The 27702-nt window shown below is 38.0% G+C and overlaps 1 protein-coding gene across 1 annotated transcript in view; it reads right to left on the bottom strand.

The window, feature by feature from the left end:
• RYR2 (ryanodine receptor 2) overlaps positions 1 to 27702 on the bottom strand; it is a 644069-nt gene that overhangs the window by 412497 nt on the left and 203870 nt on the right. Inside the window, 6 exon segments of the mRNA XM_032609082.1 lie at positions 4669 to 4765; positions 5468 to 5567; positions 13948 to 14060; positions 16887 to 16965; positions 20038 to 20112; positions 27160 to 27174. Of these exon segments, the coding sequence (XP_032464973.1) occupies positions 4669 to 4765; positions 5468 to 5567; positions 13948 to 14060; positions 16887 to 16965; positions 20038 to 20112; positions 27160 to 27174 (479 nt within the window).

Genomic DNA, 27702 nt, shown 5'->3' with positions numbered 1-27702 from the left:
CTTCTCCAGCTCTCAGAAAGTCAAATTATTTTTACTTCTTTTTAAAAAATGAATCAAAATACATTTTTAAGGTTATCACTATGCGTTTTTCCCCCAATACAGATCCACATCAATTAAAGAAAGGCTGCCTCCTGGCTGTACCGTCCTTTGCCTTCCCCTCATTCTCTAAGACACTGAAGGGACTTAGCGTGAGGACAGGGGAAGATAAAGAAATTTCTACACACTGATATTAAGAAGACTTGAAGGAATAAAGGGCTCTATAAATGTAAAATTTAAGGAATTACTTTTATCGTTACATACAAAAAATTGTTCAATCTCACTGTGAAATCAAGACATAGATAACTTTCAGTCTTAAGCAACATCCCTCAGGCTCCTGTTGCCTATTTCTGACTCATTTTCTCCCTCAAGTCATGAGGGAGAAAGGGATGTCATGAGGCATGTCAAGTCTGACATCCATTCTAATCTAATTTCACCCGTGTAAACACACCGTACAAGGGGCACTAAGGATGTGTTCTTACTGATATCACTACCTAGAAAGAGCTGCAATGTGTTGATCTGAATACATACTGAGATTAATTTGACACAGAAATGAATAACATTAAATCAAGAATAATACAGGACGGGGGACAGGAGCAGCCTTCAATATGCATGCAATGGGAAAGCAGACCCAGACCAATACCAAAATGTCTTTGACATTTCCCCTAGTTTTCTCTGTAATAACCAGCAATGTAAAGAATTACAGCAATGTAATAATAACCAGCAGGAGAGATGATCATATTAAGCGAAGTAAGTCAGACAGAGAAAGACAAATACTGTACGCTATCACTTACATGTGGAATCTACAAAAATGACACAAATGAACTTATTTACAAAACAGAAAGAGACTCACAGACTTAGGAAACAAACTTATGGTTACCAAAGGGGAAAGACGGCAGGGAAGGATAAATTAGGAGGTTAAGCTTAACATATACACACTACTGTATATAACATAGATAACCATCAAGGGCCTACTGTATAGCACAAGGAACTCTACTCAATATCCTGTAATAACCTATGTGGGAAAAGAATCTGAAAAAGAACAGACATATGTATATGTATAACTGATTCACTTTGTTGTACACCTGAAACTAACACAACATTGTAAATCAACTATACTCCAATTTAAAATTTAAAAAAACAAATAAAAGGCATCCCCCCAAAACAACCAATTAGCAGGAAATCTGCTCTGTAAGTATCATTTTTAATAAAACCCATCTTTAACATACAGACTCTCTAATGTGCAGGAGAGGTGGAAAACTGCAGTCATTGCCCGCGAGCTTAGTCTAAGAAATCTGGGATCTATCCGACGCTGAATATTCTCATTTGGAAATGAAAAAACCCAACTGTTAAAACCTATGCTCATCCATTCCTGGCTTCTAAAGCTTAGCAAGAAGGAGGAGCCCTTCCCCACCTCTCACCTACCACAGTCATTTCAAAACAGAAGAGGGTTTTCTTTGATATAGTTTAGCGTCTCTTCCCCTAAAATCTACACTCTACCATACTTTCACCCGCATGCCCAGGGTCCCTCAAACGTTCCCATATCGGACTAAATGCTGCTCTTCTGTCTAAACAATAGTGATAAGATAACAACAACAGTAATACATTTGTTGATCTCTTAATATGCATCAAGGTTTTACACGCATTTTCCTACTGAACCTTCACGACAATCCCATGAAGTAACAGCTAACATTTAAGCTGCATTTCACAGAGGAGAAAAATCATGTTTAAAGACATTGAGTCACACAACTATTAGTGGCAGAGGCGAGGCCCAAACCCAGGTCTACAGCCCATTCTCTTAATTACAAATCTCTACAGTGTCTGTAGAAAGAGCATGTGGGCTCAAAGAATCACTTCGTTTCAAGTGTTTCATTTAACAAGTCAGAGACTAAAGATCCAAAAGACTATGGCACACCTCGTTCTGCTCCTAAGTCTCTATGATGATATTATATCACTGAACGCATCTACACCCCAAGCCTCCTTTGGGTTCCATAACTAACTTCCCTGGCTCTCCACTTAACTACCATTCTGCCTCTCTTGTGCCTTTTCTTCACCTGTCAGTGTCCTAAATACCAGCCTGATCTAGGATTCCATCCTCAGCTTCCTCTCTAGTTAGTCTATTCCAAGGCTTTGCAGCCTTTTAAAGCAATGCCCAACTTGCTAAACATAACACTCTAGTCACTGTTCCTCCTTCTCTACCTAGGGCTCCCATTCTTTCAACTACCCGCTGTGCACTTGTGATTTATATCCAACCCAAGCTTTGTCTAAGTTAAAGACTCAAAAATTCCAATTTCCCATAAACCCTTTATTTTATTTCCCATAGATCCTCTGTACTCACCAGTGTCCAAAATCTCACTCAGTCCTTTGTATCAAATCTGTCCATCTCCTACAATCTTTAACACCATTTCTCTTCCCTAGAGTCAGAAATTCTAGGGAGTTTCTCGCCTTTAAATCTGATACATTCTCTCACCGACCACATAGAATTCATCCTTAAACGAGTCAATCTGACCTGAAATGTTTCTGGGCCAGGCTGTCCTATTCTAATGGCCACTCTCCAGGATAAGCTTCTCCTTTTCTCTCACATGAATGACTTCATCAGCCTTCTCCGAGTTGGTTTCCCTGCTCCAGAATCTCTCCACCTCCAATCTAAGTTCTTCTTGTTCGTCAGAGACACTCTTTTCCAAGAGATCTGACCACGTCACCCCCTCCCCACACACTCCTTCCCAACTATCTCAGGGTAAAAGCCAACCCGTGGGAATGGCACTAATGAGCCTTCAGAAACTACAAACAGAACTACCATATGACCCAGCAATCCCACTACTGGGCATATACCCTCAGAAAACCATAATTCAAAAAGAGTCATGTACCAAAATGTTCATTGCAGCTCTATTTACAATAGCCCGGCCTAAGTGTCCATCATCGGATGAATGGATAAAGAAGATGTGGCACATATATACAATGGAATATTACTCAGCCATAAAAAGAAACGAAATTGAGCTATTTGTAATGAGGTGGATGGACCTAGAGTCTGTCATACAGAGTGAAGCAAGTCAGAAAGAGAAAGACAAATACCGTATGCTAACACATATATATGGAATTTAAGAAAAAAAAATGTCACGAAGAACCTAGGGGTAAGACAGGAATAAAGACACAGACCTACTAGAGAATGGACTTGAGGATATGGGGAGGGGGAAGGGTGAGCTGTGACAAAGCGAGAGAGTGGCATGGACATATATACACTACCAAACGTAGAATAGATAGCTAGTGGGAAGCAGCCACATAGCACAGGGAGATCGGCTCGGTGCTTTGTGACCACCTAGAGGGGTGGGATAGGGAGGGTGGGAGGGAGGGAGACACAAGAAGGAAGAGATATGGGGATATATGTATACGTATAGTTGATTCACTTTGTTATAGAGCAGAAACGAACACACCATTGTAAAACAATTATACTCCAATAAAGATGGGAAAAAAAAAAAAAGCTGACCAAGTTTCCATGTCTAGTTTCCATGCTTCTTCCACCCTGCCCCTCATCAGTCGGGAATAACTGCAATTCCCAGTATACACTGCATCCCTCTGAGTCTTCTGTTTGGAATTAATTACTCAGATAAACCATCTTTTGAATTCCGTCTCATCTTTTCTATAAACCCTATCAACACACCATTAACATCTTCTTCCTAACCTACTAAAAGCAGCACTTTTCGTTTAGGGAATTTTTTGAGGCTCTGCATTTCATGCTTCACCATATGCTAGGTCTACCTGGGGAGAGGTAAGACTAGTACCCAGGTCTCAGAATGACTCTTCCCAAGGTTAAACAGCTAATTAAAGAAGTACTAACTTTCTAAATGTTCTCTGTATCTTTCTTTAAACTAAAAAAATAAATATTTATCTATAATAGTTATCTAAGTGATACGCTAATATTACGAGAAGCCTCCACTAAAAGACTTAAAGCCACGTAATAAATCACCTGGATCATGCCTTCTCTCACAATAATCGCTTATTTATGCATTCAACTTACCATATTCATCCATTAATTTGTGAGGCAAAATGGAACATTCAAATCACCCTCAATACTTTTATGGTTTTGTATTATTTGCGCACTTTTCCCCATGATCCAGGCTACTGCCATCTTGGCCCAATGCCAAATAGTATTAACATAAGAGAGGTATTAAAATCACATAAAATATTAGGGAAAGTGCTCAATTTTATTATCTATCTCAGTAAATGGGAGGTAACAGAAAAAGGTCCTAAACCTTTGGGCAATTTGAGAAGTCTGAAACTGAACTGGAGACTAAACATTCCAGAAAGAGGATTCATCAAAACGAATGAACGTTTCACGGAAGTTTTAAGTAAGTGAATGTGTTCATTCCTCCCACTCAGTTTATTGTATTCACTGCTTCTCACCATGTTTTAATTATACAAGAATTTTCTGCAACTCTATTCATAGGTAGTCAAAACCATACATGAGAAAAAAACTACAGAGGAGGCCAGCAATGGATCACTTCAGTGGACAGATGAATGACAGTGGCCCACTTTCTCTTATGCTAATGGCCTGAACAGACAAATCCTTAATTTACAAAACTTATATCAAAGCAAGAAAATGCAAGGCTCAAGGCGCTGGGCTCAGGTACCAACCTTCGCTGCTCTTCACCGTGTTCTCCTGAAGGGACCGTGAGGCATTCATCCATGTGTCCATGAAGCAACCTGAGGACGTCACCACCAATCAGATACCCTAGAAGGATTGAAACGCAGTCACATTTGAACTGTCATCATCAGATGTTGACAGCTGAACAGATCATTGGCTCCAATCTCCTATTTTCCTAGACAGAGACACAGGAGTCCAGCAAGGCTTAAGTACCTGGCCAAAATCACAGAGATGCATGGTGCCACCTGCCTGCCACCTCTGAGCCCTGGGTTCCCAAGTCCCACAGTTAGTGATGTTCCCACGATTATACATGACCTCAGCCTCATAAAACCCTCCACTAAACATGCAAGCCTGGATAGGCTCAGATTTGAACTTACATAAGTGAGAACAACCAGAACACACAGATATTTCCTGGGAAAAATCCTGATGTACAAGCACTGCTGTGATCCAGTTCTAAGTCACACACCCTGGAAGATGAGAAATCTTGACAGTAGCCTAAGGAATACCCTGAGGCCAAAACACTGGAGAAAATCACCCCTAGAAAGCTAGCATGTAAAACACACAGAAAAATAAACTAAAGCTGACGGCAGCATAAAAATAAGAGATAAACCTTCACACAAACTTCACTTTTAAATAGCAATCCAAATGAGTTTCTTAAATGTTATGTATCTGCATCACAGAATATTTTGACACCAACAGCTCTAATGTATTTACTCATTATCACAATCCCAAAGATGACTGCCAACTCTGCATGGGGGACCAGCCCCCTAATGGAAGTGGAGTTCTCACCTTGGGCTGCTTCACTTCCTGAGCTGATTGGGGCCACGCTCCAGAGGGTCTGCTGGAAAGCGGCGTCCACGTGCAGGCTGCCGTTGCCATAAGACAAGTGCTGCATTAGAAGCAAAAGAAGGCATCACTACAGGCTCTGGGTTAAGTCTCAACACGGAAGTGCTTCTGGCAACTCAAACTGAACGCTGCCAACGTGGGACTGTCCACAGAGAGCCTCCGTTGCAATCCCGTCACTCAAAAATGAAGAGACTAGTAGGAAAAAAATTGGAGTTTATATTTGACTTTAGGTATTCTTCAGCTTCCTTCTAAGAGTTACTACTTAAGCCACTAATCCGAAAACACAAATAAAACAGATTTATTTGTGAAAACAGACTATTTTGTTTTAAAGGCTTATTGATGGGCAAATTTGTACAGATAGTAGACCCTTACCGTTAAAATTATAATTAAGTTTTTACATATCACACTGTGACAGTGTGTTGACAATGAAGTAGGTTAAACCTACTGGACTAATGTGTTAGTTTCATGGGGTCCTTTAGGAACTTTTATCTACAATCTGATGTAATAGCCATTAGATGGCAATATTCCCTAATAGGTATCAAAAACCAAGACAATACATGTCCTTCAAAACTCAGACACTACAAATTTCAGATGTTCCTTCTTAAGTCAAATGTATTAAAAGAACATCATATTTCACACCTTTGAGAGCCATCATTGATGAGCTCTGAAATGAAAAGTAAAGAAAAACAAAATTATGAGTACAGACAAATGACTTGCTTATTTCACTAACCATTACCTGGCTAATGCCAGAATTTCAAACATGCAAAGAACAACCACCTTTTTTCTTGCTGTCATCTGCGTAAACATCACCAATATTCCTAGAATGTTCCTGCAACACTTTCCAACGCTGATGACGGCCTAAGCTTTTTTTTTTTTTTCTTTTTCTTTGCGGTACATGGGCCTCTCACCGTTGTGGCCTCTCCCGCTGCAGAGCACAGGCTCCGGACGCGCAGGCTCAGCGGCCATGGCTCACGGGCCCAGCCGCTCCACGGCATTTGGGATCCTCCCGGACCGGGGCACGAACCCGTGTCCCCTGCATCGGCAGGCGGACTCTCAACCACTGCGCCACCAGGGAAGCCCCAGCCTAAGCTTTTAAAGACTTCAATTGCACTAGAACTTTCCCAGATATCTGACCTTCCTAGTTAGACAAACAGCAGTGACGGCATGCAGAGGCACACCGGTATATGCCACAAGCCTTTCAACATCCAAAGGTCTCTTCTGCCTAAATATACTAATCTCATGTCACCAGCATAGGTAGGCATTCGTTTTCTTTCTCTTAAAAACAAAACCCAAGACATTTGTGACATCTGCCATATATGTAATTATCTTAGCAGCAATTTTCCAATCGATAAGATTAAAAGTGGATGCTTCAGGTTTAGCAATAACCTGCTTACCCCTCTCCCATCTCAACCAGCTGTCTGTCTTTTTACGACCTCCTTTCTACCTGGACCTGTCATTCTTATGCAAAAATCCGGCTAAGATGTCTTTATTGAATTAATTTCTTCCCTAATATATTAAAACTCTTTAACTATTTACAAATAAATCATATGCCATCTGCTTCCACAAACAAGAAAAATATATTTTTCTTCATAGCCCTTATCACAGTGGGATCATTTAGTGTATTTTTCATTCTCCCTCTTGTAAGCTGACACGGGCTCACAACTGTATCCCTAGCATCTAGCAGGGTTACTCAATAAAGAAGTATGTGCAGAAGTGAACCAAACGTTTAAAATCAAAGTAGCGTAAACTTTAAAAACATATTTTAAGTTATTCCATAAATGTTCCTATTTCAATGACCTGAGCCAAAATAACAGCACATACACACCAAAAAAAAAAAAAAAGAAAAAAAAAGAAACCTGTAAAACCATATGGATTTTATCAAACCATCAGAAGACGATTCAAAATACCAATGCTTATATTTTTACTTTTGAATTCAAGTGAAAGCTCATGCCATATTACGATAAATAGATTCGTTCATTCATCCTTGTTCATTGAATATACTATGTATAAAGCATTGTGCTAAACATTAATAGAACACATTCCCCACCGTGAGGGTGCTCGTAAGCTAGAAAGGTAAGTAAAATATATCCACAAAATGCTGTGAGTCAGTGTTTTGAAAATATTAGCTGAATTGTAATCAAAGTGCTACAGGAATTGAGAGAAAAGAACACTTGGACCAGCCTAACTGGAACACAGTTCATTGGGCTTCAGGACAGGTGGTATTTCCACAGGAGAGACAGGGTACCATGTGGGACGAGGCATTTGAAGAGCCAGTAGGATCATTTGGCCTGAGCGTCACATTTATGTACTTAAGAGATGCTGTCTCCAAAACTTTGTACATACACTGAATTTGCGTATGTGTATTAATAAAGTTAATGTGCTAAGTGTAAATATTTTTTAAAAAATACCAAAACTTGTATAAACTACTTTGGAGATTTTCATTCTTAATACACCAGAAACCTTGTAATTGTAAGTGACCTGAGCTTTTTTGGTGCTGTAGGCTCTAATAAGGGAAATGGTACCCAAAGGGGCAGAGATACGGGAACATACAGCACAGCAGAGAGTTTCATCTTTGGGGCTTACAGCATATACTTAGAAAGAGAGTGAGAGGTAGGCCTGCAGACAAAGCAGGTGTCAGATCAAGGACCTTACAGGCAATAAGGAGCTACTGCAGTGAAAAAACAATGGGAAGCGGGGGAAGACGAAAATGCAATCTTCAAATCATATCTAAGCCTAAAGGTACACAATAAATATAACCATAAAGAAAGGAAAATTTCAGTCTGTTGGAGAAAGTAAAAAAAAAATGTCCTTAAGATCATATTAAAGATATCTAACCATTTAAAGTTATCTAAATCATGTCCACTCTTCTCAATATTCTCTAGGCATAACTATTTTAGACGCTTCTATTTAATTTTGCCACTTAAGCAACAAAGGGAAATCTGAGTAAGAATCACACAGGCTTGTGATGGTAAATATTCAGAATGCAGTGACAATTTCAGTTACTGACACTAACTAAGATGGGTTATCCTTACAGCCCAAACAGATGTTGTCAGAGGTTGAAAGCAAAGCTGGCCTTAGGCTGAAATATGTAACTGCTCTAAAATTTGCACACCCACCAGGAGCACTGCAGGCACTTTGGGGAGTGATCTGCTCTCTCCTATCACCTTGATTCTCATGTTAGTGACTCTCAAGTTCTCATGGACACACAAATCATCTGAGGATCTTGTCAAAAAAAGGCAAATTTGAATTCAGGAGGTGTGAAGCGGGGGCCAACCAAGGCCACTGGTTCAAGAAGCATATTTTGAGTAACAAGGCTTTATATGATAGAAGCACGAAATCTCAGGAATAGAAAAGATATTATTATAAATCACCTCCCAGGAGTTCTCAACCTGGACTCCACTTCGATACTTTTAGTTTCCTTTGTAATCCAGTGTATACATTTTATACATTTTAAAAGATAATGAAACAAAGAGTCAGTAAGCTTTCTCCGACTGTCCGAAAGGTCCAAGGCACAAGAATTTCTAAGAATATCCGAATTCAACCCTTATCTGATGCATTTATTAACTCGTTTATTTCTCTCATATTAAGTGTCAGGCACTTGGCCCTGGTGATGCAACACTAGAAAAATGATCCTCCAGTGACAGGGAAAACAAGTAAACAAGATACATCACCCCTCAGACTTCACTTTTTTATTCTGAGAAAAAAACGAGGGACACAGAATAGATGCTCTTTCCAAATGGAACAGTCTATGATTCCATCACCTGAGCCACAGAGAGAAAAAAAAAAAAAGCTCAAGGTAAATAAATAAAAAATAAATTGGATGCAATCTAAGAAAAAAGAAAAAGGTCATGAAGAACCTAGGGGTAAGACGGCAATAAAGACACAGACCTACTATAGAGCATGGACTTGAGGATATGGGGAGGGGGAAGGGTAAGCTGTGACAAAGTGAGAGTGGCATGGACATATATACACTACCAAACGTAAAATAGATAGCTAGTGGGAAGCAGCCACATAGCACAGGGAGATCAGCTAGGTGGTTTGTGACCACCTAGAGGGGTGGGATAGAGAGAGTGGGAGGGAGGGAGACTTAAGAGGGAAGAGATATGGGAACATATATATATATGTATAACTGATTCACTTTGTTATACAGCAGAAAATAACACACCATTGTAAAGCAATTATACTCCAATAACGATGTTTAAATAAATAAATAAATAAATGACTGATACGATGAAGACCTTGAAAATATTTATGATCACTGTCTTTTTAGCTATCGATATTTTTAAGCAACTTGAGGGAGTTCGGTAACTTACTATGCAATCAGAACACCTAGCATTTATTGGAAATTCAGAGGTGGGTATGAGAGAAGTAAATTTTTCTGAGCCCTAGAATAGCTTTCTTTTAAGCATTTTTCATCACTTTTTAGACTGTGGGGTTTTGCTTTTCCTAATTTACTTTTAGACAGTTGTTTGGTAATGTTTTCACGGATTTTAAAAATCTGTCTGCTACTGTATAGCACAGGGACCTCTACTCAATACTCTGTAATAACGTATATGGGAAAAGAATCTAAAAAAGAGTGGATATATGTATATGCATAACTGATTCACTATGGTATACACCTGAAACTAACACAACATTGTAAATTAACTATACTCCAATAAAAATTTTTTTAAAAATCTGTCCGTTTCTATAGGTGACAGAGAAAATTATTCAAAAATCAATGTTTCAAATGAGAGAAATCCAATCCATGGGTTGAAAACTCTTGTGCATACCATGGTGATTTTTATATCTTTCTAACACAAGTAAAAATTATTTTGCGTGCTTTACCTTATTTTGTTTAGTCTGAAAGAGATTCACAGTAATATCTATTTGACCAAATTTCCTCTCTTTTAAACTGTATCTTTCTCTTATACTTAAGCTGCTTTGATAAAGCCTCCTTTAAGAGAAAAAAATAAGTCGTTCCAATGGGTCAAAGGAATTTTTCTTCCTCTTAGATATTCCTGAAAAGATGATTAGAATATCATTTCATATTAGAATATGAAACAGCAAGATTAGAAAAGACATTATTTGGATGAGTGGCTTACAACCTTTTCTGGAGATAAAACCCTTTATTCCTGAGAAATCATGTACAAAGTTCATCACATAAAGCAGAAAAGGGCAGAGCATCCTAGGTGGAGCCTGGGCTCCGGGAGCCCAGCACAGTCCACAGGACACCTCCGCAGAGGACAGCGTGAAAATCAATCCTTCAATCCGTTTTAATCAATTTAGCATCCCAATAGTTGTAAGCTTGATTAGAGCAGCAAATGCACAATTATAGTTCAAACGTAGCTTAACCATCACTGTTCCTGAAGAAATAGTAGATCAAAGGCCAATAGACACTAACAAATGAAAAGTTACAAAGTCAATGACAGGACGTGTTTACTTTTAGTAGTTAGTTTTAACGGATGTGTTTTCGGCCGTATTTCTTGTTTATTTTTAACCATGTCAGCATCTTCTCAGAATTTGAATCTGGCTTTCACATGATAGTCCTTTATTTAAAATCAACTGTAACCGTCTCTTCACTTCTCACTTCCCACACTTTCTCCTCTTCTGGTTAAATATCTACAGTTCTTAATAGGCACAAATCTCCTGGGTAAATTGTGATAACAATTCACTAAGCAATTTTTATATGTGCCATTTATAGAGCTAAGAGTCTTGTGTGGATTAAGCATTCAATCCTCTTAATATCCCTGTGAACGAGGCTATTACCCCCATACTGCAGATGAAGAAACTGAGGGTTTGAAGAGGTTATATGATTGGCCCAGGCTCGTGCTTAGCAGGCTCCGTACCAATAAACTATATATATATATATATGTGCCCAATTTTCAGTTATTCAGCTTCAGTACGAGGATTATTCCAGCTGCCGCTGTTTAGTCCAATGTCTTTTACTGCCTCGCTTTTTGCCCTTTCACTTCCTCCAGATCCTTCTCACTAAGTACCAAGTAGGTCCTTGAATCCGTGAACATAATACTCTGTATTCTCACTACTAATGACTCACAGTGGAAATGTGAGGTAATCATTAACTATCCCTACACCCATAGAAACATCCTTCAGCATCTCTAAACTAAACCCTAACACTTAGTTACTGTCTCACGATACTCTCCTACAGTTCCATGGGTTTGGTTTGTTTTCTCCACTATTTTTTTTGAGGCTGGAAGCCATGTGTAATCTGTCCTTGGTCATTCCTGTGGTTTCTACTATATGCTAGGTCTATACAGATGATCACTAAACTCACTGACTTCATCATCAAATAAAAGTGAAATTTTAACGATCTGGTTGGCTAACTATCTGGAGCTCTATATAAAAGGGTATCAGAAAAGGAACTTAAGTAAGTTGGCTAAAATGTAGCTTGAGGGTTTCCCTGGTGGCGCAGTGGTTGAGAGTCCGCCTGCCGATGCAGGGGACGCGGGTTCGTGCCCCGGTTCGGGAGGATCCCACATGCCGCGGAGCGGCTGGGCCCGTGAGCCATGGCTGCTGGGCCTGCGCGTCCGGAGCCTGTGCTCCACAACGGGAGAGGCCACAGCAGTGAGAGGCCCGCGTACCGCAAAAAAAAAAAAAAAAAAAAAAATGTAGCTTGAAAATTATCTGTGAACGTAATTAATCATGAGGTTTACTTATTTCCCTAAGTAACAGAAGGGGGACCTCAGGCATTACAATTACTGCCAATGTTTGTATAGTGTTCTTTAATTCAAAGCATCTTCAAAATCCATCATCTCATTGCTTCATCACGGTAACTGTGGTGCTAGGGAGAATCAGCACCATTTTGCAAGTGCGGAAGCCAGAATTCAGGGAATTAAGTGACTCAGGAATTTGCTGGTAGAATTGATGCTATAAGCTCTGGCCTCAGTGAGATTCTGAATTTTTTCCTCCTTCTGTGCATAATGATACCATCCTGTCAAATAAACTCTTCTGTGTAGTGGAAAGAACAAGCGATACAGCAAAAACATGCATAGTTCTGTCCAAATCAAAATAAGATATGTGTAGAATTTATATACTAAGAAGCATGCATGAATTATTTTTATTACTGCTATTGGTTTCCAAGTAAAACTACAACTCGAAATGTCTATCTCCTGATCAAAATACATCACCTTCACATATACAGCACAGGAACACAGCAAGGGCTCAATAAATGCTTATTTGACGAGCTGACACCTTGGATTGTTCTAGAAATGTGCGTGGTGCCTGATTCCACCTACAATGCTTAAGAGACAAGAGGGGAGAGATGCTCCAAGCCTCCCTTTAGCTCTGCACCATTAGATGTTCCATTTAATTTAATAGTTCCTGTCAGTTACACAAGGCCCTGTTTCACCACTTCCCTGTCTTCATCATTACCTCTTCCCTCAAAGCAAGTAAAACCACACCCTTCTTCCTAGAAATGTTTCAAAATTGGAATTGTGTTGGTAAGCAAAAACTGACTTGAAGCACCCCCAGACCCACCTTATTTCCACGTACAGAGCCCAAGGGTACCAACTACTTACTTAATTCTAAATCAACTACACACAAATAATATGTTGATTTAAGGCAGTAGGAATACACTTTCTATAAACTAGCATAGCTTAACTGCAATGATGCTCTAGTTCTGATTTTTGTTTCAATCATCATCCGTTATGATGTCTGGGATTTTTTTAATGTGGATATTCATGTAAAGTTTATAATACCGTATTTTATATTTGTTTGCGTTCTCAACCTTAAAATAGAAAGAATATTTTCACTGACACCCTTCACACTTCCATTGATTTCAATATTCTGCGAAATTCTGCATATGATTATTCTTTAGCAAAAATATAATTTACTACAGAAGGTAAATAGATATTGGCCTCACCACAAAAGTAAAAAAAAAACTTCAATGATTAAGCATAAACTTCTTTTTTCAATCTCCCATTTCTAGCCCTTTCCCTTTGAAACAATGCAATGTCAGTGAGGGAATTGAACCGTTTTTTAATTTTATTTCTCCTTTCTTAGCATGACAAGTCTTTCTCACATAATAATCTGCTTTCATAAATATCAAAATAGGTAAACACAGCCTCATTAATATAGCCTTCTCATTGGGTGCAAAATAAAGTCCATGGAATTTCAAATTCCTGATTGGACTGCATTTATATGCTGTTAATGAAATAATCCAAGAACAGGCACTATCGATGTCACAAACTTACATATCAAGGGCACGAGGGAAGCCTGTCTAAATAATCCTGGTAAGCCACACTTCCACACATGTCACATCATTCTTCTACTTAAGGAGTTATGTATAATTCATCAAATAGAGATACAGGCTTGTTTCTAAGCAATTTTCCTAGATAATTTGCAATTTCGGTTTTAAAAAGATCATTCTATGGACTTGTCACTTATCATGTCACCAACTACATGATCCGCCTTTGCACACTTACCAAGTACCTTTCGGAGGACACACTAACTAAGATGAGGTCATCTCCAACCCGTACTTTTTCTCCTTCTGAGCGCTGCTTGGAGGCAGGATGGATGGTCCACCAACAAGCTTCACCTGAACAATGATTGAAATGTGAAACACAAAGAAATGCCTCAGTTTCAAACTCGATGTTCTTTGCCAGTGACTCCAAAATACAAGAGGGAAATGAAGTCCTCAAAATCAGTCTTCTTAAAATGAAACTGTCCTGTTCACACAAACGTCAGAAATTGGAAATAGAATGCAAATTCATCTCTTAGACCACGAAAATCAAAAAGAATTAGGCCAAATTAGCTTAGAATCTAAAAAAAATAGTGGGTATATGTATAACTGATTCACTTTGCTATACAGCAGAAACTAACAGAACATTGTGAATCAACTATATTCCAATAAAAATTAGAAAGAAAGGAAAGAAAGGGGAAGAAAGAAAGAGGGAGAGAGGGAGGGAGGAAGACATACTGACATGAAAAGACTCTTCTCATAGAAACTGGCTGTGACATTAGGGGAAGTTTGGTGTCTCTTTCCCCCACTAAGAACTGCTTTAAAAGGATGTTTATTTATGCTAAGACAAGGCCGATTTCACCAGCCACGCTGATCCAGCTTCGCTCCTTACACAATCACATGTTGTTGCACTGCTCACATTGCTCTCTCCTATTAACATCTAGTTTGCCACTTGATTTTCAAAAGGATTTGGGTTTTTGTGACATGACAGTTGCATTATAACAATTTAAAAAACCTTCACTTTTGGGGGGATGCTGATGCAAAATAGGTACAAAATATTGTCCCCTACGTTTTACTATTCTGTGCCTTATTTTACAATATTGTGTTATTTTAAAATGTGGTAGTTTCTATTAATCTAGAAGTAAAACAGTTGAGAATCCTACAGAATTTTCTGGGATACATTATAAAAATATCTGCGTATACATAAAGTCAAATAATTTCTTGTAGAACAAGTCAAGCATACGCCTCATGAACCATATAACCATACTTCAGCCTCGTCACCTAGGATATAAACGCAAGCACACAATTTTTCAATCCTTTTGAAACCTTTAAGTTCTACCGCAAAATGGGAATAGTTTTAGCGATATCTGTCATCTAACAATTATCATTCTCTGTGCCCAGCTTTATTATTTCTCCATAAAACTTTTTTTTTTTTGCTTCTTTACTAATTGCCCAATGCCAAAATGTAAACTCCATGATAGCAGAGCGTTTGTATGTTTTGTTTACTGGGGTCTCCCCAGCTCCTACTAGCATTCTGTAGGCATTCAATAACAACTCATTTTGCATAAATGAGTAAATGAGTCAGCAAATAACACTTCTTAAGCATACTTAACAGGCAACATGTAATCTATGCCCTGAGCCGCTTTTCTTACACAAGCCATATTCTTACTTGAACGTCATGTTGCAGAATTCCTTATCTTCATCCACTCAACTCACATTTTTAGAGTTGTAGGGAGTTTTTCATTCATTCACTCAAACATTGATAAAGCACACACTATTTGTCAATCATTGCTTTAGTAGCTGGGGATACCTCAACAAATAAGGAAGAAAAAATTATCTGCCTTGTGAGTTTCATTCTGATCAAGGCAGGCACACAACAAATGATAAATATAGTAAATAGTTCAGTAATTCAGAAGAAGTAGAGACCTATGGGGAAAAGAGAGCAGCATATGGGTGTAGGGTGAAAGACTGCCTTGTTTGGTGGGTTTCACTATTATATAATCATCTCAATGTATGAAAACAAGTTATAGATTGTGCATGTCTTTTACTTCTCTTGAGAGAGAGGACTGAAGATTTTTTTTTTCATGTAACTCTGTGCTGAAGTAAACTAATTACAATGAGAAAACTAAAACTACTAGTCAAAATACAGAGGAATGATGGAGCCTATAGAAAATGAAATAAGCATGAGAAGAACACATTTATCTTTTTGGTGTCTGGGATTCTTGGAATTTCTTGTACGAGGTGATGTGTTGGTCCATTAAAAAGTTAATTAGGTTGGTAAACAGAACTTTATGTTTATCCATTTGTTATCAGTGAAACTTAGAGTATGGGAAAGTATTTTAAAAAGGAGGGCATGTGTGAACTTGATCCCACCCATAAAAGCAACAACTTAATGAGTCGGTCTATTTCCTTCCATTCTTTTCTCTAGTTGGTCTTTTATTTATTTTTAATTTCTATTTCCTTCCATTCTTTTTTCTAGTTGGTCTCTTATTTATTTTTAATTCCAAAATCGGGCATGCTCATTGTAAAAGATAAAGCCATCAAATTGTACAGAGGCGTATAAAGTGTAAAGTTCTCAAAGCATTAAGAATAAAAACACAAATAAAGCCTAGACTTTCCTATCTGGAGTCTCCAAAAGTAAAAATGTGTTAATATATGTTTTTTGTTTCAAAAATATGTAAATACATAGATATGGAGCATGATGACCTGCGGACAGGGAAATGAAGGAGGCTTTCATTTGCTACTTTTCTGTTTGAATGTTGACATTGACAATGTTACATGTGTACACTTAAAAATATTTTAAGATGCAAGCTGAAAGGTAAAGATATGCATTAATAATACTTTACAAGCTAATCAGAGCACAGTAATATGGTTAACAGTCAGCAGAGCGTAAGTACTGTTTTCCTACCCAACTCCAACAAAAGAATAAGGTTTGAAGTCTAGTTTGCACATCAAGCTAATTATGTGGGGATGACCCACCAGTAAAAACAATGTACATTTCCTCCTTCTATTAAAACCTCTCCTAGTCATTTGTTTTTTTCCTGAATCCGTCCCTAAGAATATTCAAGCAGTTTATCTTCCAGAATATTCAACGAGTTTATCTTCCATCGTGTCTCAAGACGTCTCCCAATCCAATCCCTGCCACGATCTGAGTGCAGCTTCATCACGGACCAAGGTGCTCACCTGTTGTGTCCTCTTGCAAGCCAACATCAAAAGCCAGTTTATCAGTTGAAGACCGAGAGGTGGACAGGCAGCACAGATACTAAAAGACACAGAATCAGTAGCTGTCACTCAACATTTATTGTCCATTCCAAGTCTAATTCTGAGCACTTACACACCCTAAATGAGGAACAATGCTGTAGAGGAAATGTGGTTTTCTTCCCCCTCACAGAAAGACTGCAGAAATATGTCCTGTCGGTAAAAGAAGACAAGTAATTGGGGATATGTCTGTACATCTCTCACTTCATCTGATATTCACAATCATAAGCCAAAGGACAACCTGATCTGTCAGTTGGAAATCTTTCTCCCAAGCAGAAATTTTTACACTATTCACTTCTAGATTCTAGTTTTGTTTTCATTTTTAAAATTTTAACTCTCTGAAATTTATCCAGAATTGAATTTCAAACGTTGTGTGTGTGTGTGTAGCCTGTCGCTTCACTGCAGTGAGGGCTTGTCACATGTATACCAATGTGTGTTTCCCTAGGAGGAATGGAACTCTTCCAACACCACCATCTCCTGATTTCTTTCTCTCCCTCTTAAGTTTTCCTAACTATATATTCTTGGACATAAAATTTAGGATAATTTTTCAGGGCAACTCCTCTTTCCCCACCCCAACCTCGAAATCCTCATTAAGTGTTGCAAGAATGAGAACACAAAGATGAATGTGGTATGAGCTCAAAATACACTGCCATCTACACCAACCAAGTGCAGTGCCGGAAAGAACAGGAGCCCTGCAAACAGGACTCAGGGACAATGCTGGGGACTGAGCAAGCACAGACGTCCCAGAATCATGGAACAAGTAATGAGAAGCCTAGAAAACCCCTATGATGGAGTAGGGTTCACCCAGCTCAGGGGATGTCTGGGAGCATAAGGAGGCAGGTGATACACGGATTGGGGACAGATGTGCTGGCACGTTACATGGAATTCGGTGCCGTGAGGATGTAAAAATCAACTGACCTGGAGCCTCTGTCTCTTGAGTGCAAACCACTGACCTCCCAAGTTACAGAAACAAGGCTTCAAGGGTCCCCAGACATTTTCCTAGCTAGTCAGGAGTATGAGTCTGACCTCAAGACAGGCAGCCCATGGTGGCCCCTGAGGGTTACAGACCTTAGATCTAAGCATATTAAATATCTGCCTTTATTTGAGAAAAAGTAAGTGTTATAATACTGATTTCCCAGGTAAAAACTTAGTGATCTCTATTAAAGTCTTCTGCAATATTTCTCAATAATATTACAGTACCAGGCACTGCAACTGTTAGCGTACATTCTCTCCTCTTCTAGCATTCACAGCAACTGTGAGGCACACACTATAATTATTTCACTAAATGTTAATTAAATTCTGTTAAGGGTAAAGACTTGGTCTTATTTACTACTATATCTAGCACACAGGAGGTGCTAAATAATATATATTGATTGAGTGGATAAAATTTAAGCAATTACAGGCTTAAAGAAGTTTGGCAAGGTATCCAAGGCTGTACAGCATACAGGAAAGTGAGCCTGAACCCAGATCTACCGAACAAGTTCAGGCTCTTACCCATCTACTAGGTATCAAGGGTATTTTTCTGAAAACTGACTCTCATATTTATTATTTTATGTGTTTTGATTGCTATTGCAAGTGGAATTCCTTCCATGAAGTTCTAATGTGTGACTGCTATATGCAAAAAGGTTGTTTTTATATATTTGTCTTCTATCCAGCCACTTAAAGTGCTCTCCTTTATTTTATTTCATATCTTACTAAGTCAGCCAAGATTTCCAGAAAAATGTTAGCTAGCTAGCATATTCTTGGGAGTTTTTTTTCTTTTAGGTTTGTCAAGAATGGATTCAGTGTTTGACAATTAAGTATGAGGTCATTGATTTGACATAAATATTTTCTTTATCATTGAGAAAATAATCAATGCTTAGTTTTTATTAGGAATTGGCAATTTAATTAAAAACCTGTTTCAGCACCTGTTAAGATGGTCACAGTTTTTCTCATTTGACCTACTAATGTGATATAGCAATTAACATAAATGATATTAAGTCATTATTAAAATCACATCTATACTTTTCCTCTACTTCTCTTCCTATAATTTTCAATTCCATTAACCAGATTTTTCACATCAATATTCAATTGATGATTTTTTTTTGGTTTTTTTGGTATTGATATTGAGGCTATGTTTAAGCTTTTGCTCAGGAACAGTTTACACATTTTGGGAATTATCTCCTTCTTAAAAGAAATGATTATTTTATACTTCCAGGTATTGGACTATTGTGTAGTTACTAAAATAAGCTTGATGAAAAATTTAAATAATATGGATAATACTTATACTGTGATAATATGTAAAAAAAACTCTGGATATAAATTTGGTTATATAACAAGATCTCAATTATATTAAAAAAAATTTTAACGACAGCAAAGATTGAAAATTTTTAAAAAGTCCCCAACAGTTTTCTCTCATTGGCGTGATCATGAAGATTTTTTTCTTCTGTAATTTCCAAATCTTACAGAATGAATATGTAGTGTTTTTATAACTTAATAAAGCTTTTAAAAGAATGGAATATTTATATATTTTATTTTATACATATTTTATACACACACACGCACACACACGCATATATAAATGAGAATGAGCAAACTGTGCCTGAGAGGAACCCAGTGGATAAATAGATAACTGGTTGCAAGAGGAGCTGATATGGAAAAACAAAGAGAACAACTAGTTAAGAAGGAAAAGAAGTTAGTGGAGAGTTGAAGGTGGGACTCGTAGGCAGTTTTTTATACTATTTTTCAGTAAGGATGCTTTAATTCTCTAATAAATAAACGGTTTGAAATAAAATCAGAAATGAGAACTATTTCTTACTTGACTCTTAACACCTCTCTCCTCCTAAACCTAGTCTTTCAAAAGTAAGATACGAAAAATAGAAGTCACATAATGATAGAACTGAAGGACCTTAAAGGTCCTCTAAGCTGTCATCTTATAAATGAAAAAACTAAGCAGGATATAAAGATATTCAAAAATACATACAACCAAGCTTGTTAAAGCCATCAATGAAATGGGATTACCAAACATTTCCTGATCACATATGCACAAATGGATCAGCATGACCACAGGGGAGATGCAGTCTACACGGGTACTCACCATGCCGCTGTAGGAATGGCGCAGCAATATGGCATGTCCATAGAGGAGCGTTCGGTGGCCACCACCTTGAGCGGTCTGCGGAGAGCAGAGAAAGGGTCGACAAGGAAAAAAAGAGTAAATTTAACTAAGTCCATAAAATGCTCTCTTGTTCTCATGGAAAAGTTTAATGGGAAAAAATAAAAGAAGAGCTCTTGGAGATGAGCAAAGTGCTGTGGAAAGAATGCTTAAATTGGGACAAAGCTACCAAGAAAACCTTCTCCTGTGGGGGGAGGGGGCTAGCAGTTGATCTAGTTCTTAAAGAATGAACTCGAGTTCAGTAAATACCATAATTTGTAATTTTTGATTCCCAGTTATTTGTTGTATTTCCCATTACACTGTGGTCCGCGTCAAGCAGGGGCTACGGTACTTTGGGCATCGTGGTATACCAGATTCCTTGCAAAATGCCTGGCACATAGTAAGGACTAAATAAATACTTCTTCAGTGAATGAGTGTTCTTAAACACAAAATTCATCAAATCATCTTCAGGCTTAAAAACCTTTCATATCTTCCAAATGTTTATAGAAAATGCGTCCAAATTCCTTTATATGAGATAGCGGAATGCTTCTCAAATTCTAGCATACTTATAAATCACCTGGAGAGCTTGTTAAAACACAGAACCCTGGGCCTACCCGCAAGATTCTGATCCAGTAGGTCTGGAGTAAACACAGAGATGTTTCATTTCAAAAATTTTCCAGATGACCCAGGTGCTGTTGTTTTGGGGACAACAGTGAGTAGTACACACATAGAGGATTTTAGTCTCAGCCCTTTCTAGCCTCGCCCCCAAATCCCTTGTGCTCCAGACAGACACACTTTCCCTGCCCCGACCTTTCTTACTGCTCTGTCTTAGAACACAATACTCCTTCCCTCTGTAGTCTTTTCCACCTCGTCGACTGCTTTAAACTCAGGTTAAGGGCTCCCTCTTCTATGAAGCTACAACCTGAGCTAAATTTCAGAAGCCAGATGGGTTCCCCGATCCAGGTGAGTAAAGGTGTCATAGGAAACAACTCCAGGGTATTAAGAAAGAGGAAGGGACCATGAGATTGCAGTGCTGGGTCGCAGAGAAACTAAACATGAGCCATAAAATTAGATCAGGGTAACATCACGGGAGGTACAGAACATTATGCCAAGGAGGCTGCCCTTTTTTTCTGTAGGAAAAAGAGGTCTTTAAGCATGACTGTGATGTTACTGACTTATACATACTCTAAGAAGTACAGGAGAAAGTACTTTAATATTCATTGTTATTATACCTTTTTTACTAAAAATATATCCCCTTCCTATTGTTCCACATAATTTCTTAAAATAACTTTACATGTTATGCTTAAAAGACTTCCAAACCATTTAAAAATAGGTATTAAAAGGTACTAAAATTATGAGAAAAAACTGCTTTACAAAAAAGGAAAGTTACTTTTTCACCTCCAGAGTGAAAAAGGGAAAAATCTACTCTGCAAAATTATATTCCTCCTAAGAATGAGGCCCTGTTTAGAGAGTACTTTTATTTTCTATAATATATTTGATTTACTGTGGCCAAGAACAACTTATTTACCTTGTCTGATCTGGACCAGTTTGGTAGGAGCTTACCTTTCCCTACCAGATATAAGTTCCAAAGCTACAAGATCCAGCTGAACTTTAATGACACTAGACAGTCATACCAACCAAAACAAGATGTTTTTAGATGAAGAACAAGCTTTAGATTTAACCAGAGTGCTGTTTTTTCTGTAAAGCTTTGCCTGTGCATTTCATGTGTTCATATGTACATATATACATAAATGTTCAAATTGGTTAAGAGGAGATATTTTAGTATCTGAATTTTCTTTCAAAGATTTTATATATAGAGATTTTACACAGTTGTCTATTATGGATTTAACACTACAGATTTCCTCACTACTCAAATGTTAATTTATGTCACAAATTTAGTTTTAATACAATTCCTGTAAAAGTATGCAAATAATCCACACTAAATTAACTTTGTTAATTAAGAGAGCACTGTCAACACAAGTGAATATAATTTCTGTCACATGGTCTGCAGTCCTTTTCCTCTAACTTGTCATTTTAAATAATACTATTGTGATTGGCTCTGATTCAGGACAAATAAAATGTATAATTTCCACTCTTGGGCAGGCTGGATAACTTATTCAACAAACACTTATCAAAAGAATTGTGTTTGTGGGATGCATCCAAAGACGTACCTTGGTTCTTTATTTGTGCTTTCTGATTTGGTCAATCAATCATATCAATTTTCTTGTTAAATTTGGCCTGGTCCTTGCTTTAATTTAAGTGAACAAATATTTATGGACTTCCTCTGATGTAGGGAACTACCGGTACTCTAAGAGGATGGTTACACCTGTTAAAGTACCGGTTACACTGGCTTAGCCACCTCCAGGGTTATTCCTTCAAGACTCTACAGCACGCTGCCTCAAAGTGGACTGGAATCCCCCAGGGCAATTTCAATGAGAAAAAGTTCATCACTGCTGGCTAATAACATCACAAGCAGTAGTAATTCAGTACTCTGGAACAAGGGGTCCATTTCTCCTCCGGCCACCCAAACCAGAACCTTACAAGCTCACAGTGCTATAACCATCATAACGTTTGGGAATCCAGCCAGGACCAACTAGATAGAATCAATCAAGCTAATGGACCAACAAGTTCAAGGCTAGCCCACCCCTCAAATTGCACTTTGGAAAAATACCTTGGTGCTTTCTGAAGTTAACATGTTCACTGTTCCTTGGACTCTAAAACACAGGCAAAGTAAGCGGTGCTTTCCATTGCACCAGTTAAGAGAAAAAGTAGAAAGTTAAATTTTATGTAACAAACCTTGTGTTCACATTCATGTCACCTATACTTTAGTCCTACTGATTCTCCAGTAAACATTACACAAAAGAAACACTTTTTTCTATTCATTCAAAAGATATTTATCGGGTATCTTCAAATACTGTATCTGAGAGGTACACTATCTGATGTCAAGGGTATTAGGCATAATAGGCTCACAGCTTGCTTTCCTCTGCCTTCAAAATGAGAGTTTTCTCTAATTATTCATTCATTCAACAATTATAAACTGAGCCCATGCGTTTCCCTACCAAAGACTTGCACACTAACAGCAAAGAAAACAGAAGTTTAAGAACTAATTCTCCCTGCATTTCTTACCACCTCCAACTACATGTCAGATTATCAGGTCTTTTTAGTAAAAGTATTACCTGGAACTTACATGTCCTTGACATACATTTCCGAGTGTGACTTGGGCCCTACCTGTTTCTGAAAATGCAACGGTCTGTCCCTCACACCCCAGCTCTCCCCTGTGATTGGCTGGGCCTGTGGTATGGTTGGTGAGCTGTGAACAGCCCTCTATGGCCCCTCTGCAGATCCTGAAGTTGGCTTCTGCTAGACTGCTGTAGTCTCCCATAGGTGAAGGGGGTTTACGCTAAGGGGCTGTTGTTCTTTCAGGGAAAAACACCACCAACCCGAGGTAACAACTACCATTTCCAAACTCCTCCCTCTAAATATTTCTGGTGTCAGAGAGCCAAGAATCATTTAATAAAGGGTAAAATTGGACTTGCTGAAAATATCAGTTTAAAAAGTTTTTTCAGTTCCGTGCGTAGGTTTGGTCCCAGGACCCCTGAGATGACTGACCGGGCTAATATTAAACGATAGTGTAAAAAAGTTGAACTGGTGAACTGTAAGTGGATAAAAAAAGTTCAGAGTACGTTCAAACAAAATCTAAGCAACAAAGCTGTACGTATTCTAAACAAACCACACTTCAATTTTTCCACAGATTATTTTAATACCAACTTGGTATTATTAGGTATTCCTATGCCTTGAGCTTTCCAGCATCTTGGCCCAAAATGTGCAATCAGGGTACCCATATTGTAAGCAGAAGCTCTGATGGAAATACTTCTACGTTTACATTTATTCAGAATAAGATGCAGTCATAAGGTATCATTTATTAATCTGTTATCCTCCTCTGTGGGGAGGTGAGAATTGGATCATTGTAGCTACCTTTGAGGTACCACTGTTACAAGCTTAAAATACAACAGCAGAAAAGCATAGTACATAAAACCAGAACAGTAATGACTGAGATCAACTCGAGAGGTTTAAACATGCATAAACATTACTGGCTATGTGTTTCTGTTATTTGGGGTGTTTTTCCTCCTCTGTGTTTAATAAAATATGTTTGTACCACATATTTGCTTATTAATGCATCTTTAGTGTCACTGCTATTTAAAACCATTTAATTTATTAACTGTATAACATCTAAATATTATAAGGTTTTCTGTTTTACTAATCATTTTTTCTGTACAAAAATGCTATGCTAATCAATGTAGGACATTTCTCATAACTCCAGGCCCTTATTATTCAAGAGGTTTTTTGTTTTGTTTTTTTTTTAAATAAATCAGGGCTTCCCTGGTGGCTCAGTGGTTGAGAGTCCACCTGCCGATGCAGGGGACACGGGTTCGTGCCCCGGTCCGAGAAGATCCCACATGCCGCGGAGCGGCTGGGCCCGTGAGCCATGGCTGCTGAGCCTGCGCGTCCGGAGCCTGTGTTCCGCAACGGGAGAGGCCACAGCAGTGAGAGGCCCGCATACCGCAAAAAAATAAATAAATAAAAAATAAATCAGACTCTACAGGAGAACTTTTCTATATCCCTTGATCATTATAACACGCCATTTCAGAAGAAAAACAATGAAATCTTAAAAAGAGTTTACTGCTTAGGTAATACTAAGCTACACAACCAACGTTTAAAAATGATAGACAACAACAAAAAGGAATCTGCCTTGGAGAACTTCTTTCATAGTGCTCAGATATTTAAGCAGGGAAGCTTTTAGGTTTACCTTCAAATACAAAGAGTGATACTCGGGTAATGAGTTGTTTCAGGGAGAAAAACAAAAAAAAAATCTCTGTGCGTAAGCCTTCACATCAACTGAACGTGACTTTCCAACGCAAATGTGAACAGCACTAGACAGAGGAGGAGCACAGAACTGCTGGTCTGGCATCTGGTCCACCTGGGGTCCCCGGCAGCAGGAGCCATGCAAACAGCCCTGCCATCTTCAGTAGTGAATCATATAACAGGTTCAAAGGATGATTATAATAATTAATGAGAAATCTGGCTTCAGTGCAAAATAAATATGTTTGACAAACTAGCTGACCACTGTCGAGAGAGCCACTTGGCATTAGATGGCTAACTTGTGAGGGAGCGTGTCTTAACCAAAGGTCTGCAGAGGGAACAGACCAGGCCTAGGACAGGACTAACTGATCACTGCTCAGTGCCACCAGCAGAAATCAGCACCTGCGACAAGGAAGCATCTGGCTGGTTCTAGGAGGTTCTAACGATGTGTGTCCAGGTCTGAAAACCAAAGCAAGTCACGACTGAAAAGTGAAAAAGCTGCATAAAATTTAGCATCCTTTTCCTTGTAATTGGTTTAAATTACTATAGTTTAATGCATAGGCCCTCGCTTAGTCAAATTCTAACCTTTCCAGATGATCCAACGCAGGTATGAAAATAAGTCATCGGGTTTCTGGCCTTGCGGTTAAAAGAAGTCAGAGCTTAATTAAATTACATCAGGTACACCACCTGGTTTAAACTAAATGGACATAATTTTTCTATTTGCATTGATTTTTATATGAATCAGCTCTCATGAAAGAACTTGAGGTACATGCTTCAGGAACTAAGCCATTTACTGTTCTCCAAGGAATCATAGAAATGGCATAGACAAAGGATTTGAATAGGAGTGAGGTGATAAAATGAGTACAGTAAATGCAGATTTAGCAAGCAAAACTGCTAATTTTTGAAAAATCAAACCCAATTTCATTATTTATTTATTTAGCCTTGTCGCACGGCATGCAGTATCTTAGTTCCCCTACCAGGGATCGAACGTGTGCCACCTGTGCCCCCTGCAGAGTCTTAACCACTGGACCGCCAGGGAAGTCCCCTTCATTATTTATTAATATTTGCAAAGAGAGAACATATTCTTGTTTTCTGCGGTTGATAACATTCTCCCAACCAAATCCCTTGTTTCGCGATCTGCCTCACTGAGCAGTTCATGTCCTCGCTTCCCAAGGTAATAACAATAGTTTCCACTGAAAAATAATGGCTGGAATTATTTGAAATTTTGGAAAATGTTTTGGGTCCTTGTTGATAGGGACTTCAAGTAAGTGTTCTGCTCTGTCACCCTATCTAAACTGTCAAATTCTTAATGTTAACGAATAGGTCCATGTGTCAATACAACGCTCCTGGTTCAGAGTTTTGTCAAATACGGATGTAACTCCACAGAAAATGAATCCTTTGCTTCCTTTTCTTCTAAGCAACCTTTTAAATCTACATCCAGAATTTTGATTTCACACTTTTCGGAGTTTATATCTTTTGAAATTTTTAAATATATTCAGCCTTCATTACCTGAACACAATCAATTTCTCTACACAATTTTCCTCAGCTTTTAGGATAAAAATTAAATTTCATGAATGCTACATGAGAAATGTAGCAGGTATATAAAAATGCAACAACACATTTCTACTTTTTCTCTCAAATAATGACGTTCTGCTGTTCCTCTCTTTTCCCTCCATGTGTCCTTCAATGACATGACCATGGATTCTACTCTTCTCTTTTAGTTTGTCTCTCTTAAAACCTTTTTGTTTTTCTAATTTGATTGAGGAATAAAAAGAAGTCAAATTATTTTCACATCTCCTGGAGTAAGGAGTTCACTAGGAGCTTCTTGGTGCCTCTTCTAATTTTCCAGTGTATGAATTTGCCATTGTATTCATGCAACAGTGCATGAACACGAAACAGCCAAAATAATTCCCACAGTGAAAATTCTAGACGGAGAACGACAGAAAAAAAATCTGTTTCAATGGGAGAAATTCCTAACGTTGGCTAAGTAAGACTTAGTATGTCACAATATGATCCAAAGATGTCAAATGTCAATAAACGTAAACATGGGATGTATTTACTGAAATTTAAAAGTTTAAAAGTTTTGATTTAATTTTTGAAAACTTTAAAATGTGAAGAAAAGTGCCATGAATTCAAAAATTAAATAAGAGTAACCAAACACAAAACATACAAAGTATTACACATACAGCAGATGATCCTATGCCTTACCTTCATCATGAATTTCTGTAGGGGCATAAGGAAAAGAGAGAAGATATTAAATATACATTATTTCAAAGACATTTTAAAATATCTTATTTTTAGACTCCACTGTTCTAAATGGAGATACATGAACAATAAACAAAAAAACATTCACTGTGTTGTCACAACAAAACTTAATATCAACTACATGCTGGAGAAAAGGTGTAGCAAGCCAAACTTTTTTCGAATGCTTTTACGTTAGTTCTTTCTTTTCTGTGAAAACATGCTACTTGACTTTAATGCGTGATTCAATTTACAGCATATTTAAGCACCCAAAAAATGGTATAATCCTAAAATTATATTCTGACAATGCCTTAAAAATTTTTTCATCTCATCTGTTGCATAAAAATGCAGTAATATAAACAGCAACCCAACTAACTTAAGTAAAAATAGTGGATTAGAAACGGGTACGGTAGACCATCAATTAATATGCTGTGATGAGCTGCCCATGTTTCATGCAAAAATGACAAAAAGCAATTCTTTAGATACTACACATTGTGATATGTGAATTTC

The sequence above is a fragment of the Phocoena sinus genome, chromosome 16 (genome assembly GCF_008692025.1).
Source record: "Phocoena sinus isolate mPhoSin1 chromosome 16, mPhoSin1.pri, whole genome shotgun sequence".
Lineage (NCBI taxonomy): Eukaryota > Metazoa > Chordata > Mammalia > Artiodactyla > Phocoenidae > Phocoena > Phocoena sinus.
The sequence above is the reverse complement of the archived record's forward strand: the minus strand, read 5'-3'. Positions and strand labels throughout refer to the sequence as shown.